Here is a 21,154-nt window from a genome sequence, read left to right on the forward strand (position 1 = left end):
AGGAGAGATAGATTAGGCATGATTGAATGGTGGAGTAGACTTGATGGGCCGAATGGTCTAATTCTGCTCCTATCACATGATTTTATGAAATATTTCTGTCCAGTTGCTCTGAATTGTGCCGAGCACTTGCCCTTTGCTTGCTTATAGGTTGGTTGGGATCAAAGTCACGATGGTGAATTCATACATGGAAAGTTTGATCCTTATATTGCTTTTTGGATTCACATTTGCTTTTGTGCAGCTGCTATTTTGTTCCCTTGTTTGTCCCCAAATTCTGGTTCTTGGTACATTATTATGTTTTGGTCATTCATTTACATTATAATTCATTTTACATTTTAATTCAATCAGATCCAATATTATGCTTAGTTTTGGTGGGTTTTTCACCTTTTTGTAACATGAATTGTTTTATCCCTTAAATAACCTTTCCCTATTGTCTTTTCCGAACTCTCATCAGCTCCTTCCTACAATCGACGTGACCGAAAGGCTTCCTTTTTTATCCAAGGATATGTTTTAATTTTATTCTGGCCAATTGGTGAGGATGTGGAGGAAATGAAGCAACAACACAAACTCTGGGAGACTGGGAGATCAAAGGGAATCGAGGGGCGGAAGAGCGCCATTGCGGCTCGGAGTCTGGGAAGGTATTTAATGCCGGGGAGCAGTGAACACAAACGTCGAGGGTCACCACAGAACCCGCACACTCCGGCACCATGGCTTTGTCCTGCAAAAGCTGGTTCTCTAACGAGGCTGGAAAACATCTGCTTTTGGTAGGACTGATGAGTTCATAAAAGTTCTCTTTGTTGTTGCACTTGCAACTCATTTTCACAGCGTTTTTTTTCTTCAAATTTTAAGTAGACGAGTGGGTTCGACTGAAATCAAAGTCAGCATTGTATTTACAAGGGGATTTTACTCATAACCCCCACCCTTTCGTTTTCCAGCTTTTATGGCTGTCGATCAACGTGCTGCTCTTTTGGAAAACGTTTACGCTTTATTACCACGGGGCACAGTATTACTACTTGCATCGTATGCTTGGGGTAAGTAGAACAAAAGAAGCCCTTTCTCCTTCCGTTCATTCGTGGACAGGTTTGCGAAGAGCCCCGGCGAGGGACTGAGCGCAGTGAAACTGACAGATGAGTGTAGCGAGCTGCTCCCTGTTCATTGGACGAGTTATTGGTGGCAAACTCGAGAAAGGATGAGAGTAGATGGATATACTTCTACTTGCCTTTCGCACTCTTTCATACAACTGATATTTTGTTCTAAAAATTGGTCTTGGATTTGCAGTGTCACAGAGGAAGGAAACAATGGGGTTTGGGGGGTGGAGGGGGTGGGGGGGGGGGATGGAGGATAGCGTTGAAATATCACCCATTGTAGTTTGTATGGAAAGTAAACTCTTGGTTATGTTTGAAGCACAGCGCGGTGGGGGCGGGTGGTTGATCGATCGCTGAATGTCTATGGGAATGGTTTAATCTAAATGATTACCTGACGCCCAGGGCTAAAGTTCACTCGGGGGGTTACAAAGGAGCCAGGCAGTCACGACATTAAAATAGGGCGATTGAAGGGAGAAAGTTTATCTGTATAATTTACACTGTGAAGGAATGCCCACAGCGGCGTGATTGAAATCGTGATCCTCCTCTGGGTACGTGCAGTGCGTGAGCGAACGTGGGAAGTAAAACAAGAGAAGGTTTTGTGACATGAAAAGGTATGGTGCCACTTCGTGGTTACTCTTTATCCAAGTTTGGTTTCATTCATGTTGGTGCAGCCAACTGTGGAGCCGAATGCAGCCAGGCGAACGAAAGAAACCGTTGCCTACCCCGATTCAATTTAACCCATGCTTTCGAAATCCGTTTGCACGTTATGAATTTGAATTGAATTGAATTGAATTGAATCCTTTATTTGTCATTCAGACCTTTCGGTCTGAACGAAATGCTGTTGCCTGCAGCCATACATGTAATAATAACAACACACAATAAACACAAATTATGTGTAGGGAATGGAAGGGATGACTTATAAATTTATGAACAAGTGGGGGGGAAAAAAACACTCCATGCATGTGCAAAATATTCTGGGTTCTCTGAGATCATCAAGTGCGACTGCACTTGCCGATTTTAACCCCTTGTAATCCAGAAGCATTATATCCTTAAGCACCAATAGCAAACACGCAATGATAGTGGAATGTGTCCAGTGAGAAGCAAAACCCCTTTATTCCCGAACCTTACAACTAACGACCGGGCTTTTGTATTCTCCAGTTTCTCCTGCCTTGAGTGATTCTAGACAACTGGCAATGGATTTTGTTCTGATGAGTTTGGGGATGGAAGCTGGCTATTTTTAAAACTGGGAGATTTTTTTCTCTGTCGCATAAATAAGATGCCGTAGAACACAATAGTCCTTGTGGATTACATTTGGTGGTTTCATATTTGGAATTACAAAATTGTAGTAGTTATAAACAGATGTACGTTGTAACAAAGATATCAGGAAAAAAAAGTTTTAAGGGTTAAGAGGATATATAAAAGTACATTTGCTATTCTATTTTCCATTATTTGAAATTAATTCCAGTTTATGTTCTGAATATATTTAACATTGCATTGATTTTTATTTTGATATGTTTGATCTATTTAACACCAGTAACATTTCAGTTCCAGGGCCAAAGCAAAATAACTGGTATATATTTTGGTTATTTTTAACTGAGATTTGTGAAAAATTCACAACAAAGGGCCATAACTTTAAAATTGGATAGGCAGCATCTCTGGATAGAAGTCTCGACCCGAAATGTCACCCATTCCTTCTATCCAGAGAAGCTGCCTGTCCCGCTGAGTTACTCCAGCATTTTGTGTCTATCTTCAGTTTAAACCTGTATCTGCAATTCATTTCCACAACTTTAAAATTTGAACCAGGTTATTAAGAGGTTAAGTCTTGGAGCAGTTCCTCATGTGTGGAGAAATGGAAATCTGAAAAGCTCTCTCAAAAACATGGGCACTGGCCCATTTGATTAAGATAGACTGGCAAATTAATGAAAGGCTAATGAGCAAAGGCATTTAAAAGGAGTTAAAAGACGACAATTAAATAGAATTAAATAGAATTTAAAAGACGACAATTAAATAGAAGTTACCTTATTGGAAAGTGGACATAGGAAGAGTCCATTTCTGCCTTGGAGAAGAAAATGGAGTATTTTCTGCCATCCAAATGAATCATGTGATTTGCTTTTCAGTTTGTGATTTTTGAATATCCTTCAGTTTTGTGCTCTTTGCCAATTTTTACTTTATGTAATTGTGCAGATTTTTTTTAGATCAATAATGAAAAGAAATAAAAAATGTTTGTAATACTTAGCAGATCAGAACGTGTCAGTGGTAAAAGACCAAAAGTTAATGTTTCAAGCTTAATGGTTAAAATGAGGCCAAATATTTTTTGCGTGTTGTTATTTTTTATTAATTGAAACTAATATTTACAACTAGCCCATGTAAGCAAACTTTTCTTTGAGCATATTTAATCTGTAAAGAACGTTATTCTTTGGAAAAACAAAATGTGTCAAATAGTACACATTACTGGGTCAGCTTTTTACCTCCAATTATTTGCTTACCCCTTTTCATTGACAGAGTATTAAATGTGGTGAGTAATATCAAAAATAATTGTTTTCAATGGAAACTATGTGAATTTTTTAAGATCAGTTGAGATCAGATTTGAAGCAAGATTTAATTTCATAATTGATGATGTCCATGATCCTGTAAAAAGGCTACATCAGTCACACTGAGGAAAGAGGCATAAGGGCAGTATTTGTGCCTGTAGTCATCAGAGCAAAAATGCCGTTTGTTAAAGTGGGAATGGTGAGGTAAGCTTCTACTCAGTCTAATAGTGTGAGGATGACTTAGAATGACAGAACCTAAATGCAATGTGCTGTGATAATGGTTTAGCAACTTACCAGGGATTTGTGGTTTAGTTTTTTTTTTGCTTTGTTCAGAGAAATAGCGCAGAAATAGACCATTCGACCCACCGAGTCCGTGCCGACCAGTGATCCCTGTACACCAGCACTATCCTACACACTAGGGACAATTCACAATTTCACCCAAGCCAATTAACCTACAAGCCTGTACGTCTTTGGAATGTGGAAGGAAACCAGAGTATATGAAGAGAACCCACGTGGTCATGGAGATAACGTACAAACTCCATACAGAGAGCACCTGTCGTCAGGATCGAACCAAGGTGTAAGGCAGCAACTTCACCGCTGTGTCACCGTACCGCCCCTTTACAATTGATTAATAAAAAGTCCTTGCATGGGAAGATTCAATACACGATCTCCAACTATTACTACACAATTCATAAAAGGTTTACAAGTTGTTGTGGAATGTTCTCCTTGGATTAATTATAGTTTTCCATCTTCACTGCTATTAACGCATATGATTAAATAAATTAGGGATTTCTTCTGGTGTTGGGGATGTCTCTCTGAGGTTTTGTGTCTAGAATATACTTTGTAAGTGTCAACAACAATATAAATTGAAGACTGAAACAAATAAGTGCGCTTCCCCCTTTCCCAGAATATAAATCATTTTGTTTTCACTGTTTCTTGCTCTCTGGCATAAGCATAACTTTAATTTTTTAAAGGCTATGTATGATTATCATGTTTCTCCTCTTCTAATACATTGCAAAGATGAGGAAATCTGAACTGATGAATTCTGAGAAATTTAGGCTCAGGATGGAAGATATTAATTCCAGGCCTAGGCATTTGGGAAGTGACTGAATCCTTTACAAATAAGCTTCAATGAAAGGTTTGGATGATTTAAAATGTCAATACAATGGACACACTTAACTCTTTTTGCCAAAATGCAATTTCCATTTTCCCAATTCAAGGTTTTTTTAAGCGTTATGGAAAACATTGCTAGATTGTGCAATCTCTCTCCCCCCCCCACCCACCCCCAGGCCATGCCATTAGACAGACTAGTTTACATTGCCAAAGTGCATTAGGATAGGAATTTATAGTTGGGGTTAGGTCAAATTTTGTAGGAGGATGTACGATTTTCAAGATAATCTTGAAGCATGTTATTTATCTGAGGGCATAACCTATTAAAAATCTGGAATGCTGAACTGACGACAAAACTTATCTGAACTTAAGCTAACGAATCTTGACAATTTCCATCTGTTTCCCGTCAGGCGCATATTCTGATTAGATATTTGGGATCAGATTGCTCAGTATGTTATGTAGATCAGGATAATTTGCTTAATAGTAACACCATGTAGTGGCCAAGTGGGGGGTTTGGAAGATATTTGCAGCATACATCAACTTTGTATTGACTGCAGTCAGGTGAGTTTCAAATCAAGTTTTAATTTTATGTTGGAACAGACATATGATCAGGACTACTTAAACAGATGAAATTGAAGAAAGGAAAGATAATTTTCTGCTACTTAATGGAGTATATATTGATCAGTGTCACATATTAAAATAACTATGTTTGCCTCACCTAAAGGTTGCCTACTTTGAGCTGCAAGCAACACTAATATATGCAGGCGTAAAGGGCCTGTCCCACGGCGATTTTTTCGACGACTCCCGGCATAATTGACTGACGTATCAGGCCACCGAAAAATTTGCGGCATGATGCGGTGCTGATGCGCCATGATGCCGTATGACGCGGGTGTTTTTTTTTTCAAGTGCCACAACATTTTTTTTGTCGCCGCTGGATTTTAAAATGTTCAAAATCTATTGTCGACACTGATATGACGCCGACAGTCGCCGAAAAAATCGCCAAGTGGGACGGGCCCTTAAAGAGTTCCTTTAAGCAACTGGGACAGAGGAAGTTAGTGAGGAAGGAAGAAATGTGATTGTACATTGGGGTAGAAAGATCATAGAATACAGAAGAAAGTTCTTAGGCAATGATTGCAACAACAAACAGATATTTACACTGTCTTGGCATTGTAGAACAGTCAAATAATGAGTTGGACAGGAAGGCTATTATCAGAGATTCCAAAACTGAGCACCTTTGGAGCTGTAGCCAAGTCAGGATACCAGACAGCAGGATCAAAGAGTTTGGAGAAGGGAAGTTGTGATACACATTGAAAATAACGACATTCTTCTTCTTGCGTATGGCGTGCACAGCCTAAAGTTGTAGGTCAACTTGTTCTATTTGATCTATTTGTTTGTGTACGTCGGGTTGATTGCATTAGTTGAAACGGGGTGGACCACATGAAGGTTGTAATCTCCCACCCCAATAATGACATTGGAAGGAAGAGTTATTTGACCCTGCACAACACATGAGACATTAGCCTGAAATATTCTCAGATGTTCCACAACTTGATGTACTCACCTTTTCAAGGAAGAGCAACTCCCAAAGACCTGGAGCCATTGCATTGTGAGGTCATAGTCATAGAGTAATACAGTGTAGAAACAGGCCCTTCTGCTCAACTTGTCTACATCAATCAATATGTCCCAGCTACACTATTCCCACCTGCCTGCATTTGGTCCATATCCCTCTAAACCTGTCCTATCCATGTACCAGTCCAAATGTTTCTCAAACGCTTGCAATTATTACCTGCCTCAACTACGTCCTCCGGCAGCTTGTTCCATACATCTACCACCCTCTGTGTGAAAAAGTCATCCCTTGGATTCCTATTAAATTGTTCCCGCCTCAACTTAAACCCATGTCCTCCAGTCAAGGAAACATAAAGATTAGGTTTCATTTACCTCTTTAATGATGGGGGGTGGGGGGGTGGGGGGGGAGTTGTGTTGAGGGGCCAGTTATGATGTGCACTTAGTTCAGGTGAATCTGGGCTGTTCCCTCGTGTGCTTGGTATGTCTGTGGCAGACCAAGATGATAAATGGAACCATAACTGACCTCCAATACTTTCTGAAGAAGGGTCTCGACCCGAAACGTCACCTATTCCTTTTCTCCAGACATGCTCTCTGACCCGCTGAGGTATTCCAGCATTTTGTGTCTACCTCCAAGACTTTCGATTTATGTCTGCTGCAGTCTAAATGTGGGACCTCTGAATGCACAAACACGTGCCATTTATTCTATTGCAAATTGCTGGCCAAAGGGAATCAAATCAGGATTAGTAAATTAAGAAGTAGTACTCCATGGGCAGTTAGCTTGGTATTGCAATGATATAACATAAGAAGCTAATGAATAAGTGACAAAAGGATCTAAAGAAAAAGTTGAATTTACATATAGGAAGAATGGACTGGAGAAACTTGTTTTTATGCGGAAACATTCTCAACCCTTTCAGGGAAATCAAAGAATTTCACAGCCAATTGTACCTTTGAAATGTAAATAGAGCTGCAAAGCACTTTGACATGCGCAACAAATTTGTGCTACTCAGCCTCTCGTAAACTGCAGTGTGATAATGCTTAAGTGATGTTGGTCAAATGATAAATATTGTCGATGACACTGAGGATTAATCTTTTGTTCCTCTTCAAAAATAGGGCATTGATTTTTTCTTATCCTTGTGTGAGAGGAGAAGGGTCCACAGTTTAACGTATTTCTGAAAGTTGACACCTGGTTAGTACTACACTCTCCCAGGCTGCATTAGAGTACCAGCCTGGAATTTTGTGTTCAATTTGAGACTTCAATCTAGAGATGTTAGTGTGTAAGAGGTAGATAGTAGTTCAGCACTGCTCTCTGGTTGTGAGAGGATGATTCAGTGGCCTGATAACAGCTGTTAAGAAACTGTGAAGAAGTAACCTTTGTTACCCTCTGGTTCACCATTTCCTTCTCCACAAGGTCATTGTACCCTTGCAACCACAGGAGATGGCTGTTCAGCTACTCCCTTCCCACTATCGTACAATCCAAAACATTGTACCAGGTGAAGTGGCAATTTAATGAAATGTATTTAGTGCTCACAATGTAGTCTCCCCTACACTGGAAAAAACAAATGGAGATTGGATGACTACTTTATTGAACATATCTGCATGTCACATGTTATTTAAAAATGTCATCCCTCTCTCACTTTGATATCACTTGTCTTTAACCTCCTCCATAGTAGTGCAGAACTGTGTAGCTCGTATTGCGAGGATTGGGCCATTTGACCCAAATGAATTCTGCTGATGTTTATTCTCTACACAAGCACCCCATAATCAAAATATCACCAAAAATACTTAATTTGTTATATTAGTGCCTTATTTAGTTCCTGTCACTGGGCATATCCAAATGGACACATTCTGAAGAACAATTTGAAGAACTGTTCGAAGAGTCAGAAGAAGGGTCTCAACCCGAAACGTCGCCCATTCCTTCTCTGAAGAGATGCTGCCTGTCCCACTGAGTTACTCCATCATTTTGTGTCTATCTTTGGAAATAGTTTCTCCATGTTCACTTCAGCAAACTACTTCTTAATTTTACAGTCCTCTTTCAGATCTTACCTTTTCCAGAAAAAAAGGTACTGGCCGGTCCAAACATATCTGTGAGTAGCATCCTCTCATTCTGGGGAACATTCTTCAAGAACATAATTTAAACTCTCTCTAGTGTTCCAAAATCCTATAAACATGAGGTATGTGAAACTGGAACGATGCACAGGACTCCACATGTGACCTAATCGTGGGTCCTTTTTACACCTCTGGGAAATAATTGTTAGGCAGTAGCTCATCTCTTCACTCTTTGTCGTGTTGTTTCACCCTTCACAAAAAAAAATCTGAATGCTAATAGAAAGCTGCCTTTGTATTCTCAGCAAATTAGACACAATAATCTTGATGTTTCCAAATTTTCCACAAGCCACTTTTAAAGCCAATTTACATACAATAGAAAATATGTTTATTTTAGTGATGCCTTTCAAAGCTAAGCATTCATCAAAACATCAGTGATAATACTGCAGCTCTTCAAAAGTAGCGCCATGAGATATTTTGTGTCAATATGAGAGAGCTGACAAAGCAGCACCCCTCAATACTACATTGCAGACAGAGCCTGAGTTTGATATTCCTCTCTGAAATCAAGCTTGAACCTGAGCTTTTCATCTTCTGACTATAAGGAAAGAAATGCTTTCAACAGAACCACAAACTGGATCTCCTAACCTAGGCTATCTTTGTTGTTCGCAATTTCTTTTTCTAGAAGCTGTGCAGAGAACTGTGGGTAACCGAGGTAGGGGTTGTATAGGATTTGAGAATGCAATATATGGAAGTGAACTTGTTGTTTGGCTAGCTGCTGAATAGGCCATTTCGGTAGTTGGGAGTGATGAACATCACGTGCTGTTAGTGTGGAAGATTACAGAGGGCAGTAGTCAGGGGCCCCAGGTCAGAGGGGAAGAGTTAATGAGCTGTAGAAATGCTTTCCCTCCTTTTAGTTTCTATTTACAATGCACTCGCTGTTACACTGTGGATCCTCACTTCGTTCTGTCTTTTGTGGATTCCTTTGCCCTGAGAAATTTGTCAAAATTGGTTAAAGTAAAAGAAAGCATTTAAATGTTCTGAAAAAAAGCTTAATGACTGGCAGACAAAAATGCTTAGTGACTGGCATGTCTCCTGGGAATAGATAGCCTGCCCATCCTGAAAGATAGTTCCATGGAGTACGATAAGAGGGCTTTTTGATTGGAGGTGAAATCTAAAACATCATGACCTAGAGATTGGCTTCCATCATATTGATTCTTTCAGCTCAACATAACCCAATATAGGTAGGTAAGTGACACAGTGGCAGCTGCAATAAACACTGTCACACTTAATGATATTTGGCTGATATTAATCCATGTTCTGATCATTTATAATAATATTAATAATAAACTTAATAATAATAATAATATTAGTAATAATAATAAACTTTATTTCAGACTCAAGCTCCAGACAAGGGACAACATTACATAAAAATACATTGCATATAAAAACATCATAAAATATATATAAAATCTTAGTATATCACTTATAAAGGCATCTTAAATTATATATTAACAAAAACAAAACACAATACATGAATTAAAATCCAGAATAAAAAAAGAACGATCAATGTCCTACAACGAGACAACGTCTCCACAACTGGGTATCGTAACGTGTACTGCTAAACCTTATGTTTGACAAGGCCACAATAACTACATTTTTAGAGTCATTTATCCTGCAAATGAATTTATACATATGATTTCTTAGGATAGCTTCTAAAGTACTGACTCCTGCAGCCACAAACATGTTACCAGCACTACACCATCTAGGTTTCCTTAGCAGTGTTCTTATGGCATCATTATAGGACACCTTTAGTCTCTGCAAACTTCTCTTTCCATAGTTCGACCACAGATGCGCAGTATAGAGTGGTGTGCAATATGTTCTAAACATCGACATCTTCACCACATCTGTATACGCCCTAAACTTACGCAAGAGAATATTCGCCTGTACATACAGCATACGTCATTGCCTATAAATATCCTCATCATCTGTCATTTGTTCTGTAATAAAATGCCCAAGATATTTTACCTTATCCCAGACGTTAAGATTATTGTCAGACAATTTAAAATCAGGACATTTTATACATTTATTCTCTTTGGTTCTACAGATCATAACAGCACTCTTACAAGCATTATATTTAATATCATGTTCCACACCATACACAGAACATATAATAAGGAGCTGCAGGAGACCAGCGCTAGATGGACTAAAGACCACAAGATCATCTGCACACATAATATGATTCACTAAAATATTACCAATAATGCACCCAGTATTACAGGCTTTCAATTGTTTGGACAGATCAGCAATATAAAGATTAAAAAGGACTGGGGACAAAATCCCCCCCTTGTCTGACACCATTGCTAACCCCAAATGGGGCTGGGACCCTATTGCCCCATTTTATTTGCATAGTCTGGTGGGCATACCAGTAAACCAGAATTCTCACAATGTATTTAGGCACCCCTCTTTGACTCATTTTAACAAACAGTTTTCTGTGATTAACACAGTCAAAGGCTTTGGAAACATCAATAGAGCACATAGGAATTGAAGAGTTTTTGCCTCTATATTTGTTTACAATTTCCTTTAGGGCATATATGCACAAGTCAGTGCCATGTTTAGCTTTAAAACCAAACTGGTTATCTATGGAGTTAACAAACTAATTTACTCTATCCAGCAGAACTCCTTCTAAGACTTTTGACAATATGCTGGCTAAAGCTATGGGCCTGTAATTATTTAGGCTGCGTACTATACCAGCTTTGTCCTTAATGACCGGCACTAACAAAACAGACAACATTGAGTCTGTTTGATTCCCAAAACCGATGATTTCATGTCATGACAACAATGAAATCTTATTTTTTATTTTTATTTTTATTTTTATTATTTATTTCGAACAGAATAAAAGAATAAAAAGCAAGTGTGAAACAGCATACAAAAAACAAAACAAGAATATTTATAAAGTGTCATAAACAATATCTATAAATAAATGAAATCGTATGTGTCCGAAATCGAGCAGGAAGAAGCCAAAGCTTATTAATTCCCACCCCTTATTCAACTGCTTATAATTATCTTATACAAATTTAGCAGCTATATGTACACCATATGTACACCAGCAACTATATGTACACCAAATTATTTACATTTAAACACTAATCAAACATGTACAAAGCCATACAAAAAATAAAAAAATAAAAATAAAAGAAAAAACCCTCATATACTATACAGTATCTTAGTCATATATACAACCCATCACCCTATAATCACCCTTCCCAATACAATCAGTATAACAAATATCCCACTCACAATCACCTATCCTCATCCCAATATCCTTTTAAACAAGTGTTTTTGTACATCTTTTTTAACTGAATTATGCTTGTGCTAAGTTTTATCTCCTGTTCCAGACCATTCCACAAATTCACATCACAGATTGCTATGCACATACTTTTAAGAGTTGTTCTGACATTGAGTTTTTTTTAATTAAGTTCCCCTCTCAAATTATACCCACCCTGTCTTTCCATAAACAGTTTTTGTATATATCTTGGAAGTAAATTATTTCTCGCTTTGTACATGATTTGCGCTGTCTTAAATTTAACCAGATCTTAATGTAATGCTAGAAGCTCATGGAACTGGGTCTCTCGACTTCCTCATCAACAGATCACAATCTGTGCAAAGTTACTCTTGCATTTTGAGTTTATCTTCGGTGTAAACCAGCATCTGCAGTTCCTTCCTACACATCTCAATGCAAACTGGCCCACCATCCACTTTGCACGTAGCTTATGATCACTCAGCCTGATCCAACCACCCCCTCCACCCCACTCACTCCAGCCACAATTACAACCGCACCCCATATACCAACTACAATCAAAGTCATTCCGGGGTTCAAATCAGCAAACAATCCCACCTCAGCCCACCTGACACTGTTACTACTTATCTTCAACCTGAACACTACAATTTCCAAACAGTCAAAGCAAGTGACAGAAGGGTCCAATTCTTTCACTATTATCAATATTGCACCAACAAACATAGCATTTGTGCTTATAAGTCACCCTGTTCCGGCACATTATAATGGAATGTTTCAATATTTGAGCCCTTCATATTGTGCCTAACTCTCCCCTATTATTCTTGGGCATTAACATAACCCCATGTAGTCAGTGTACTATGTTTTACCATAACATATTATTTAGATTGTACTCATTCATTATATTCCTGTTGAAGGTAAAGAGTTGTTCCATTCCTGTGAGATTGGAGCATGCCAAGTTGACCAAGTTGATGTATTATGCACTAAATCATCATACTTACTGTGAGTTTGTATTGGTTTCTTGCAACTATAGTGACAAAAAATATATATTGTATTGGTTCCTGGTAGAAAAGTTGATCCATTGGAAGAACTAGGATTTACTGCAAGAGGATTAGTCTCAGGTTTCAGTATACATAGTAAACTCCATTGGAAACAGGCAAATACAATTGCGACCATGAATCAGAATTACAGCATTGTTCTGCTTCATTTGCACAAAGGGAATAAAAATGAATGAATGTGTACCAAGGGTAGATTACTTGGCCTGGCTGTTAAATATGTAAAACATCTGGGCAAGTCTTTTGGAAGTCTTACTAACTCATTGGTGTTATAATAAAGTCAAGACTGGGAAATGCATAGGGAATTCTTTGTCTTGCTTAGCTGGTTAATATCTTCTTGGCTGTATTCATGTGGTTTTATAATTGAAGAATGTGACCAATTTAGGATGTCTTTTTTACAAAAAAGTTGGCAACGTTTGACAAATAGGTTTGTTTATTTAAATCCATGGCAACCACAATTGCAGACACGATTAGACCATTTCTAAAAATGTTTGATGCATTGTTCATAAAATAGGAAATCTGTTACTATTTACGAAATGACAAAATTACATCTTTGGTTTTAGATAGCATGATGATTTTTGCAATTTCATAGAAATTAGCAATAATGGATCACAGTGAAGAATTGCAGTGGTAGACGATTTAGAGGTTGAAATTACAGTTTTGTCTCATTTTTTACCATAGCACAGGATTCAGCATTGGTATATCACACTATGGGGTACCATTTTGCCTCCTTTTTTACTTGTCTTTATTACCTATACTACAGTATGTCTAGTTTCTGTTCAACATGTGATAGAATTTTATCTGAGAAGTGATCATATAGTTATTTCTGAGTATGATTTCCCTTGTAGGGCTTTTTGCGTTCTTGGTGGAAACTCCATTAATATTCTGATGAAAAGTCATGGATTTAGTGGTCTGAGAAACGACTACTGGAGTTTTCAACAGATCTTTATTCAAAAGTTCGATATCCAGTATACAGGTTCTACTGGCACGTCTGCCCACAATGGTGGTCAGCGCTGAACTAACGCGTGCAAGTGAAAAACCGCGCGATACAAGCAGCCCCTCCCGAGTCACGTGACCGCGGCTTCCGAACGCCGGGTTCGATATCTGCGTGCGCTAGCAGGCGCAGCTACATGAATATGTTTATTTTTCCGTGGATGCGGCATGACTGGCGGAGTATCTCCAACATTTTCTGTGTTTATTTCAGCTGTTTAGCTCCACCATTCATTGGCACAGATAGCGGAATTGCTGCCTCACAACTCCAGTGAGCCAGGTTTAATACTGAGCTCTATAGGAAGGAACTGCAGATGCTGGCTTAAACCGAAGACAGACACCATTCCTTCTTTCCAGAGATGCTGCCTGTCTCGCTGAATTACCTCAGCTTTTTGTGTCTTAATCCTGAGCTCTGTTGCTTTTTTTGTGGAGAGAACATATTTTCCCTGTGACCATTTGGGTTCCCTTGGGCTGCCTGGTTTCTCCCCATAATCCAAGGATGTGTGGGTTACTCTGTTAAATGGCCTCTGGAAATTGCTTTCAATGTATGGGTGAGTGGTAGAATGTAGAAGGAACTGATGGGAATGTGGGGAGAATTAATTGGTATGGTGTAAAATCAGTGTAAATGGCCGCTCGAAAGCCTGTTTCCATGCCGAATGACTATGACTAAATCTCTATGAACTTTGCAGTACCTACTTGTCTGCTGAACCAAGCTGTCACCTTCTGTTTAAGTATGCTAAGCACTGTTAAACTATTAACCCTCACCAACTTTAGCCCTGTAAGTCCAAGGGAGGCAGACCTAAATGAATGTGGTGATAATAGATTTAGTCATTCAGCATCAGATCTAACTGAACCACATATGGCACTACACGGTCCTCTGCCAACAGTCAGGTATATTTACAATTCCTGGATGATTGGGGATGCCAATGCTAATACCTGACATTTTTGATGTATTACAAACCGTCACCTTAAATGCCTCTCCCTTATTTCTTCCACTTGCACCTTTAACATCATGCACCAGTACTTTATGGATATTGTCATTAAAATTGAAACATCTGAATAGTTTCCTCTGCTCCTAGTCCACTAAGCTAAACGTCCTGCCGTATCACCCTTCTTTCGTTTCTAACATATCTACACTTCTCACAAGGTTTCCTCAAGCTCATTTTACTAAGCATATTCATGTTCTGCTTCCTTGGGCCTTCTCCATGGAGGTGCTGACTGTCTTCATTCTTAGTCTCTATTTACATAATATTAGTAACGTTTCCTTTCTTCCAGGTACTGCCTCTTTTATAATCTGTTGTCACAAACCCTCTTAAGAAAAAGGATCCGTTGGCCTGATGATTTTCAGTGAACCACTGTCTGTTTAATACTTCTTTCACCTCTCAAGCCCTTTCAAGACTCAAGTCTCTCCAGTCTAATAGCACACCACTAGCCACATCTTTCCATCTCCACTGCTTTCCACAGAGACCGTTCCCTCCGCAACTTCCTGGTTAATTCATCCCTTCCCACCCAAACCACTCCCTCCCGAGGTAGTTGCACCTACAACCACAGGGGATGCAAAATCTGTCCCTATATCTCCTCCCTCAACTCTGTCCAAGGACCCCGATAGATGTCTCAGGTGAGGCAGAAGTTCACATGCACCTTCTCCAACCTCAACCACTGTGCGCGTGGACTCCTACATATTCACGCTACCACGCACTGACTGGGTATTTGTTTTGCATTGAAGTGCTCTTGATGGCATCAGCCTTTTGCCTGCAAGCCATCTTTTTCCATTCTTATGCCCAAGTATTCTTTAGATTTCTGAAACACCTCATGTTTGCGTGATTTAATATATAAACTATGCCGTTCTAAATTATTTCAGTGTGTTCATGAGTCTGGCTGTTTGTAACTTAGACGGGAATACAACCCAATAACACATATCTCTTTCTTTACTTGCACAATTCCTGAGTGGAAAGAAACACCACAGTGTAGTCCATTGAGCTGAGAATGACCGAGGGAGGAAATGATGGTTAAGTGTAACAGACTCTTCAGTTAATTCAAGTTGACATTAGGTATCTGTCAGATCTAACTTTGAAAAGATCTGGCCTCATGCCCACGTTTGTGAATCTAACTTCCACATATGGCAAAGTCACATTTCAGAACTGTATGCAGTAAACGGCAGGAACCTTAAGGATCATTGATGTACAGAGGGATTTTGAGATGCAATTCCATAGCTCCTTGAAATTTGCAACGCAAGAGAGAAATGATAAAGAGGGTGCATGGTGGGGTGGGAGATTGCAACCTTCACGTGGTCCGCCCTGTTTCGACGAATGCAATCAACCTGGCATGCACAATCAAGTAAGATCAAATAGAACAAGTTGTCCTACAACTTTAGGCTGTGCACGCCATACGCAAGAAGAAGAAGAAGAAGAAGAAGAAGAAGAAGAAGAAGAAGAAGAAGAAGAAGAAGAAGAAGAAGAAGAAGAAGAAGAAGAATAATAAGAAGAGGGTGTATGGCACGCCTACTTTATTGGTCAAGATGTTGAATATAAAAGTTGGGAAGTCATGTCGTAGTCTGTATAAAACTTTGGTTAGGCCACATTTGAAGTATTGTGAGCCGTCCTGAATGCTGCATTTACAGGAAGGATGTGGAGGTTTTGGAGAGAGTATAGAAGGATGTTGCCTGGATTAGGGAAATTAATTTTAAGGAGAAGTTGGATAAACTTGGATTGTTTTCTTTGGAGTGTCAGAGGCTGAAGGGCATCCTGATAGAAGTGTATAAAATTATGAGGGGAATAGGCAAGGTAGATAATGTATTTTTTCCCAAGGTGGACATGTCAAATACTAGAGGGCATATGGACTGCATGCAGGCTGATGTGTAGTTTGAATTGGCATCATCGTTGGCACAGACCTCATGGGCCAAAGGGCCTGTTCCTGTGCTGTATTGTTCAATGTTCTCTGTTATAAATAATACTATCATCTGGATTTGGACTACAGCTCATAGTAAAACAGTTGTGTGATGATGCTGACCAATGTGCCAGTATCAACCTCCTTGCTAACTGGTGCTCCTCTTAGGTAGCAATAACCTTGCTTTCCCGATAATAGTGAATCTAAAGCAAATTCTTCACTTGTTATTGTTCTTTGCCTTTCTGCAGGAACAAACAATTTTATCTTTCAGGGTTCTTTGACATGCCTTAGCAAGAATACTGGCTTTCTTGCAGCTGCAACATTCTGCCTGAAGCAACATATAATTCTGTGCCAAATGCTGACAAAATCAGAATTTAGGCTTGTCTCTGTCACCTGTAGCAACACCTTTATGTTTCCCATAAGCACCTCTACTGTATAACTGTGACCTATTGAACGCAATGTTGGAGTCAGATTGCCTTCATATCTGAAACTTTTATTTCTGCTGGTATCTGTTGACAGTTTTAGGAATGATATGTGCATCTTCATCAACAATGTCCAAATCAAAATTGGATTAATAAAGTATTATTGTGATTGTGATTGATTGTGATTCACTCCTTGGTTCCATTGGTCTTGAAATATAACAAGATTTTGTTTTACTTTTAATAAACAATAATCCTATCCCCTCTAATCCTATTCTACTCATTGCCATTATTTTCAAGTGGCTACATATCATTTCTGAGTACACAATGGTTGCCAACTATTATTTGTTCAGAATAGTATTTTATACTTGCATCCATTGGAGCACTTGATTGTAACCAGAATTTTTTTCCAATTTGATATTGTTAAAATCAAAGTCTTTGTCTTTTGTCTCCACCATAAACTCATTTTCCATTCCTTCCCCATCAATTGTTTGAGATTAAAACAGACTATTGTCAATCTCAGTGTGATATTTAACCACGGAATGATCTATGGACCATATATCCACATGTGGCGGCTATTTCTGCCTCCATAATGTTTCCTGATTTTTTCCTTACCTTAGCTCATTTTGTTTAAACTCTGGCCCATCTGGATTTGATGACTCGAATGTCCTCCTAGCAGTGGTTCTATGTCCTCATTATGAAACTTGAGCTCATCCAAACTCTGCTTCTTATAGGATTTGGGATCTCGCATAGTCCAATCTGTCCACCATCTCTGTGCCCGCCATCTTACACTTGTTAGATTTCTTTATTTTGCAAATCATTGAGATTTGATTTCAAATTCCTCCAAGTCATCATCATATCTAATCTCGTTCACACATACAATCATCTGTATTATTTGCACTTCTTAACATTATGACCACTTGAACATCCTAGAACGGCCTATGATAGATATTTCATTTGTTGCTGAAATTATAAGCCTTACAATTTCCCTCCTTTACCTCTCTGATCTTCCACATCTTGAAAACCTGTTTCTGTTTGATTATCTACTCTCATAGCTCCATATATGATTTGATATTAGTTTTATTTTGAAAACACTCCTGCTGTGGTGTGTTGCCATGTTTCCTGGTGTTTAAATTGGATTACCAATCTAAGGAATGGATCACCATGAAGCCAATTTACTTTGAATACAAAAGCTGAACCTGGTGTTGTCTCATGGCAAAGGCCAGGCAGAGCAGTTGCCATTCTGGTTGTGTATAGAGTGGAGAAACAGATCATTTTTGTTGCAGAGATAGGAAATAAATGGGGGTATTATGTTCTAACCCAATAAAGGACATGGTTCATTTTTAGATTAAAGAATCAAAGCTGGTTTATGATGATGGGGAGGGATTTTCATTGAGTTGAAATGGTTGTGATAGCTGCAGGATTTTGGGGTTGAGCAGGGAGTAAAATAATAATGGAATAAATCAAATTTTAAATGGTGGTATTATGCCAACTGTTGTTACATTTGTTCAATTGGAGAGCTTTAGGATTGATGCCATGGAATCGATTTTTAGTACTAACTGTAACAACAATAATATTAGGAAGTTGGCAAAAGACTGAAGATGACCATGTCACTTCCATTCAACAAGAGTAAGCACTATTCCTTACTTCCTAGTTCTCCACAGCCTTTCTCTAATATCTACACGAATGTGATGAAATACTGTCCATTAGTCTGAGTGCTGCTGTACATTCCGGAAACTCACCAATCTAGCATAGAGCAGTCGCTTCTTGCCACCCAACTGTCACCTTATGCATTCATTCACTTCAATGGTATAAGATGGCTGCAGATTTTACCATTTACAAGTTGATACTCCTTAAAGAGAACTGTTTAAACTTCATGAAGGACAGTGCAGTAGGTATAAGGGAAGGCTGTCCCCTCTACATTACACAATTGATTTTGAAAACTTTTGCTAATTCTTGTGACCTTTTGTGAAAATCAGTTAATGCATTGAGTGCAGTGGTTTGGGTTACCAAAACTGTCTTAAACGTTAGCCAGGGGTGGCAATAAATGCTGGCATTGGTTAGTTTGGTCCATATTCTATGAATAAAAATATGCCAATTGTCTGTCTGCCAGGATAGGAGGCATTGCAAGCAGTGCAGATAACATTATTAAATAATATTTATAGTTGAATTAAATGGGTAAGTTGTGGCCATTTCATGATAAAGATTTTTCTCAAATGAAAAATGAACACTTTGTAAGTGAAAAAGCAGGGGTTTAAAACTTTTATTTTTTTAACCTGGAGAGACAAGAATACAGCTGAAGCTCCAAAAAACTATGATTACCCCGCATCTGGGTGTAAATAGTTCTGGATGTCATACCTCCTAGATCAAGTGCATATTTATCAGAAAGATACCTGATTCTAAAGGTTAATATTTGAGGACAGATTATGTTCCATGGTTTTCAAAAGATTAAGGAGTGATTTTATTGATGTTATTTGAGATGATAAGGAGAACTGATAATCTCGAAGAGTTGCATAATGTTGGACTCGGGCCACAGTCTAAAAACTAGAAATATGCCTTTAGGGTTGAAATTTTAAAATTATTCTACATTCAGAGGATTGGAGAAAGTTGGAATTCTCCTTCATAAATGTCAACAAATGTTGTTTATTGTTCATTTTAAACCTGATAGTATTAAGGGACATGACATGACATGTCAACCAAGATCACATTGCAATATCATGAGATAGTAAAGGGCTAATCAGATTAGACCCAATATGTGGGATGTCAAGGGGTAAATATTGAGACAATGGAATTGAGAAATTATGTATTGATTGGGAATGTTATTAGAATAGTGATGGCAATAACTCTGGGACTTCAGAAGCATAAAGTGAGAGACAGATGCATTGGGACACCAAATGTTTCCAACAAATGGAAAGAGAATTTATGGAAAGAGCCATAGTCCTGAGTAATTATCTTCTGTTGGTTTCATGAGGACCAGGTCATGGAAAATTGATGGTTGTAGAGTTATTGAGGAGGGATTCAATTATCGATATCTCTAAGAGCAAAGAAATTGTCTATAATTGGTTTATTCAGTCATGCCTGGTTTTCAAAGTGACATTGTCTAACTGATTTATAATATGAAATATATAAGCAATGCCAATCACTTCTCTGCAGGTACTGTGCATTTTTGATGCAGAGATGTTTACCACATTTTAATCAGCATGATGTGATTCATTCAGCATTTTTAACAGAATGACACTTTCTACAGAATTGTCCTCAATTCTGTAAGGAGACATCAGCAACTGTCAGAATTTGCTGACATTCTCCAAAGATAAGCATGAAAACATAAAAGTAAACCTTGAAGTTATCTATTGTAATTTACCACTGCCGGATGACGGCATTCCAATGCTGAACTCCTCTTAGAGTTCAGGGTGGGTGTGGAAAGTTGTGGAGAATCTCCACCAGTTGAGTTGGAGAATTCACACCATGATTGTGTGTTTGATTGGAGATGATAAAATGACTCCTTCTCATTCATTTGAATGGAGGGAATGGCTGCAAGCACCTGCAGAGAATATTTGCTAGATTTTTTTTAATGCATTTTACAGTATTTTAAAGTGTTTTTAATTGATTGTTTAATGCAGGTCAGTTGTTTTATATGTCAAAGTACCCAGAATATGCATATTCTATTCCTTTGTGTTACTTGAACTTATTTAGGAAAATACAGGTGTTAAAATAGATAATGGTATTTATACATTTACAACAAATGGGAATTCTAGGTCAACTTTTAAAGTTGCTTGTTCTACCAATGTATTTTGTCTTGTTCTTTTATTTTCCTGATCACTATCTTATTTGTTCAGCTAGGATTATGCATTAGTAGAGCTTCTGCTTCGGTCCTGAATTTGAACTGCAGTCTTGTCCTGTTGCCGATGTGTCGCACTTTACTGGCATTTCTGCGAGGGTCACAGAAGGTGAGTGAATCAGATTTTTTTATATGACTTACAAAGAATAGGAGTCATGCTTGGAGTTTTCCAAACAATTTCCTGTGCACCAGCTGGCCTAAACTAGTGGTACAAAGTAGAGCACACCTGAGGTAGTGCAGTGAGTAGTTTTGACATTTGTAGTGTCTGGGATCTTTGTGTAATCTTGGGTTTGCGGAGCTGAACAACTCAGAAACTACACCTCAACATGATTATTTATTCTAAGA

General features: G+C 38.5%; 1 protein-coding gene across 3 annotated transcripts in view; it reads left to right on the forward strand.

Annotated features, from left to right (window-relative positions):
• Positions 1-470: 470 nt before the first annotated feature.
• nox4 (NADPH oxidase 4) overlaps positions 471-21,154 on the forward strand; it is a 125,185-nt gene continuing 104,501 nt past the window's right edge. The window contains exons 1-3 of one of the 3 annotated variants that reach the window (XM_033022454.1): positions 471-761; positions 933-1,028; positions 20,808-20,918. In XM_033022454.1, coding sequence (XP_032878345.1) covers positions 705-761; positions 933-1,028; positions 20,808-20,918 — 264 coding nt within the window. In that variant the 5' untranslated portion in view covers positions 471-704. The remainder of the gene's footprint in view (positions 762-932; positions 1,029-20,807; positions 20,919-21,154) is intronic. The other 2 variants (XM_033022452.1, XM_033022453.1) reach the window with 2 other exon arrangements.

The sequence above is a fragment of the Amblyraja radiata genome, chromosome 6 (assembly GCF_010909765.2).
Source record: "Amblyraja radiata isolate CabotCenter1 chromosome 6, sAmbRad1.1.pri, whole genome shotgun sequence".
NCBI classification, from domain to species: domain Eukaryota; kingdom Metazoa; phylum Chordata; class Chondrichthyes; order Rajiformes; family Rajidae; genus Amblyraja; species Amblyraja radiata.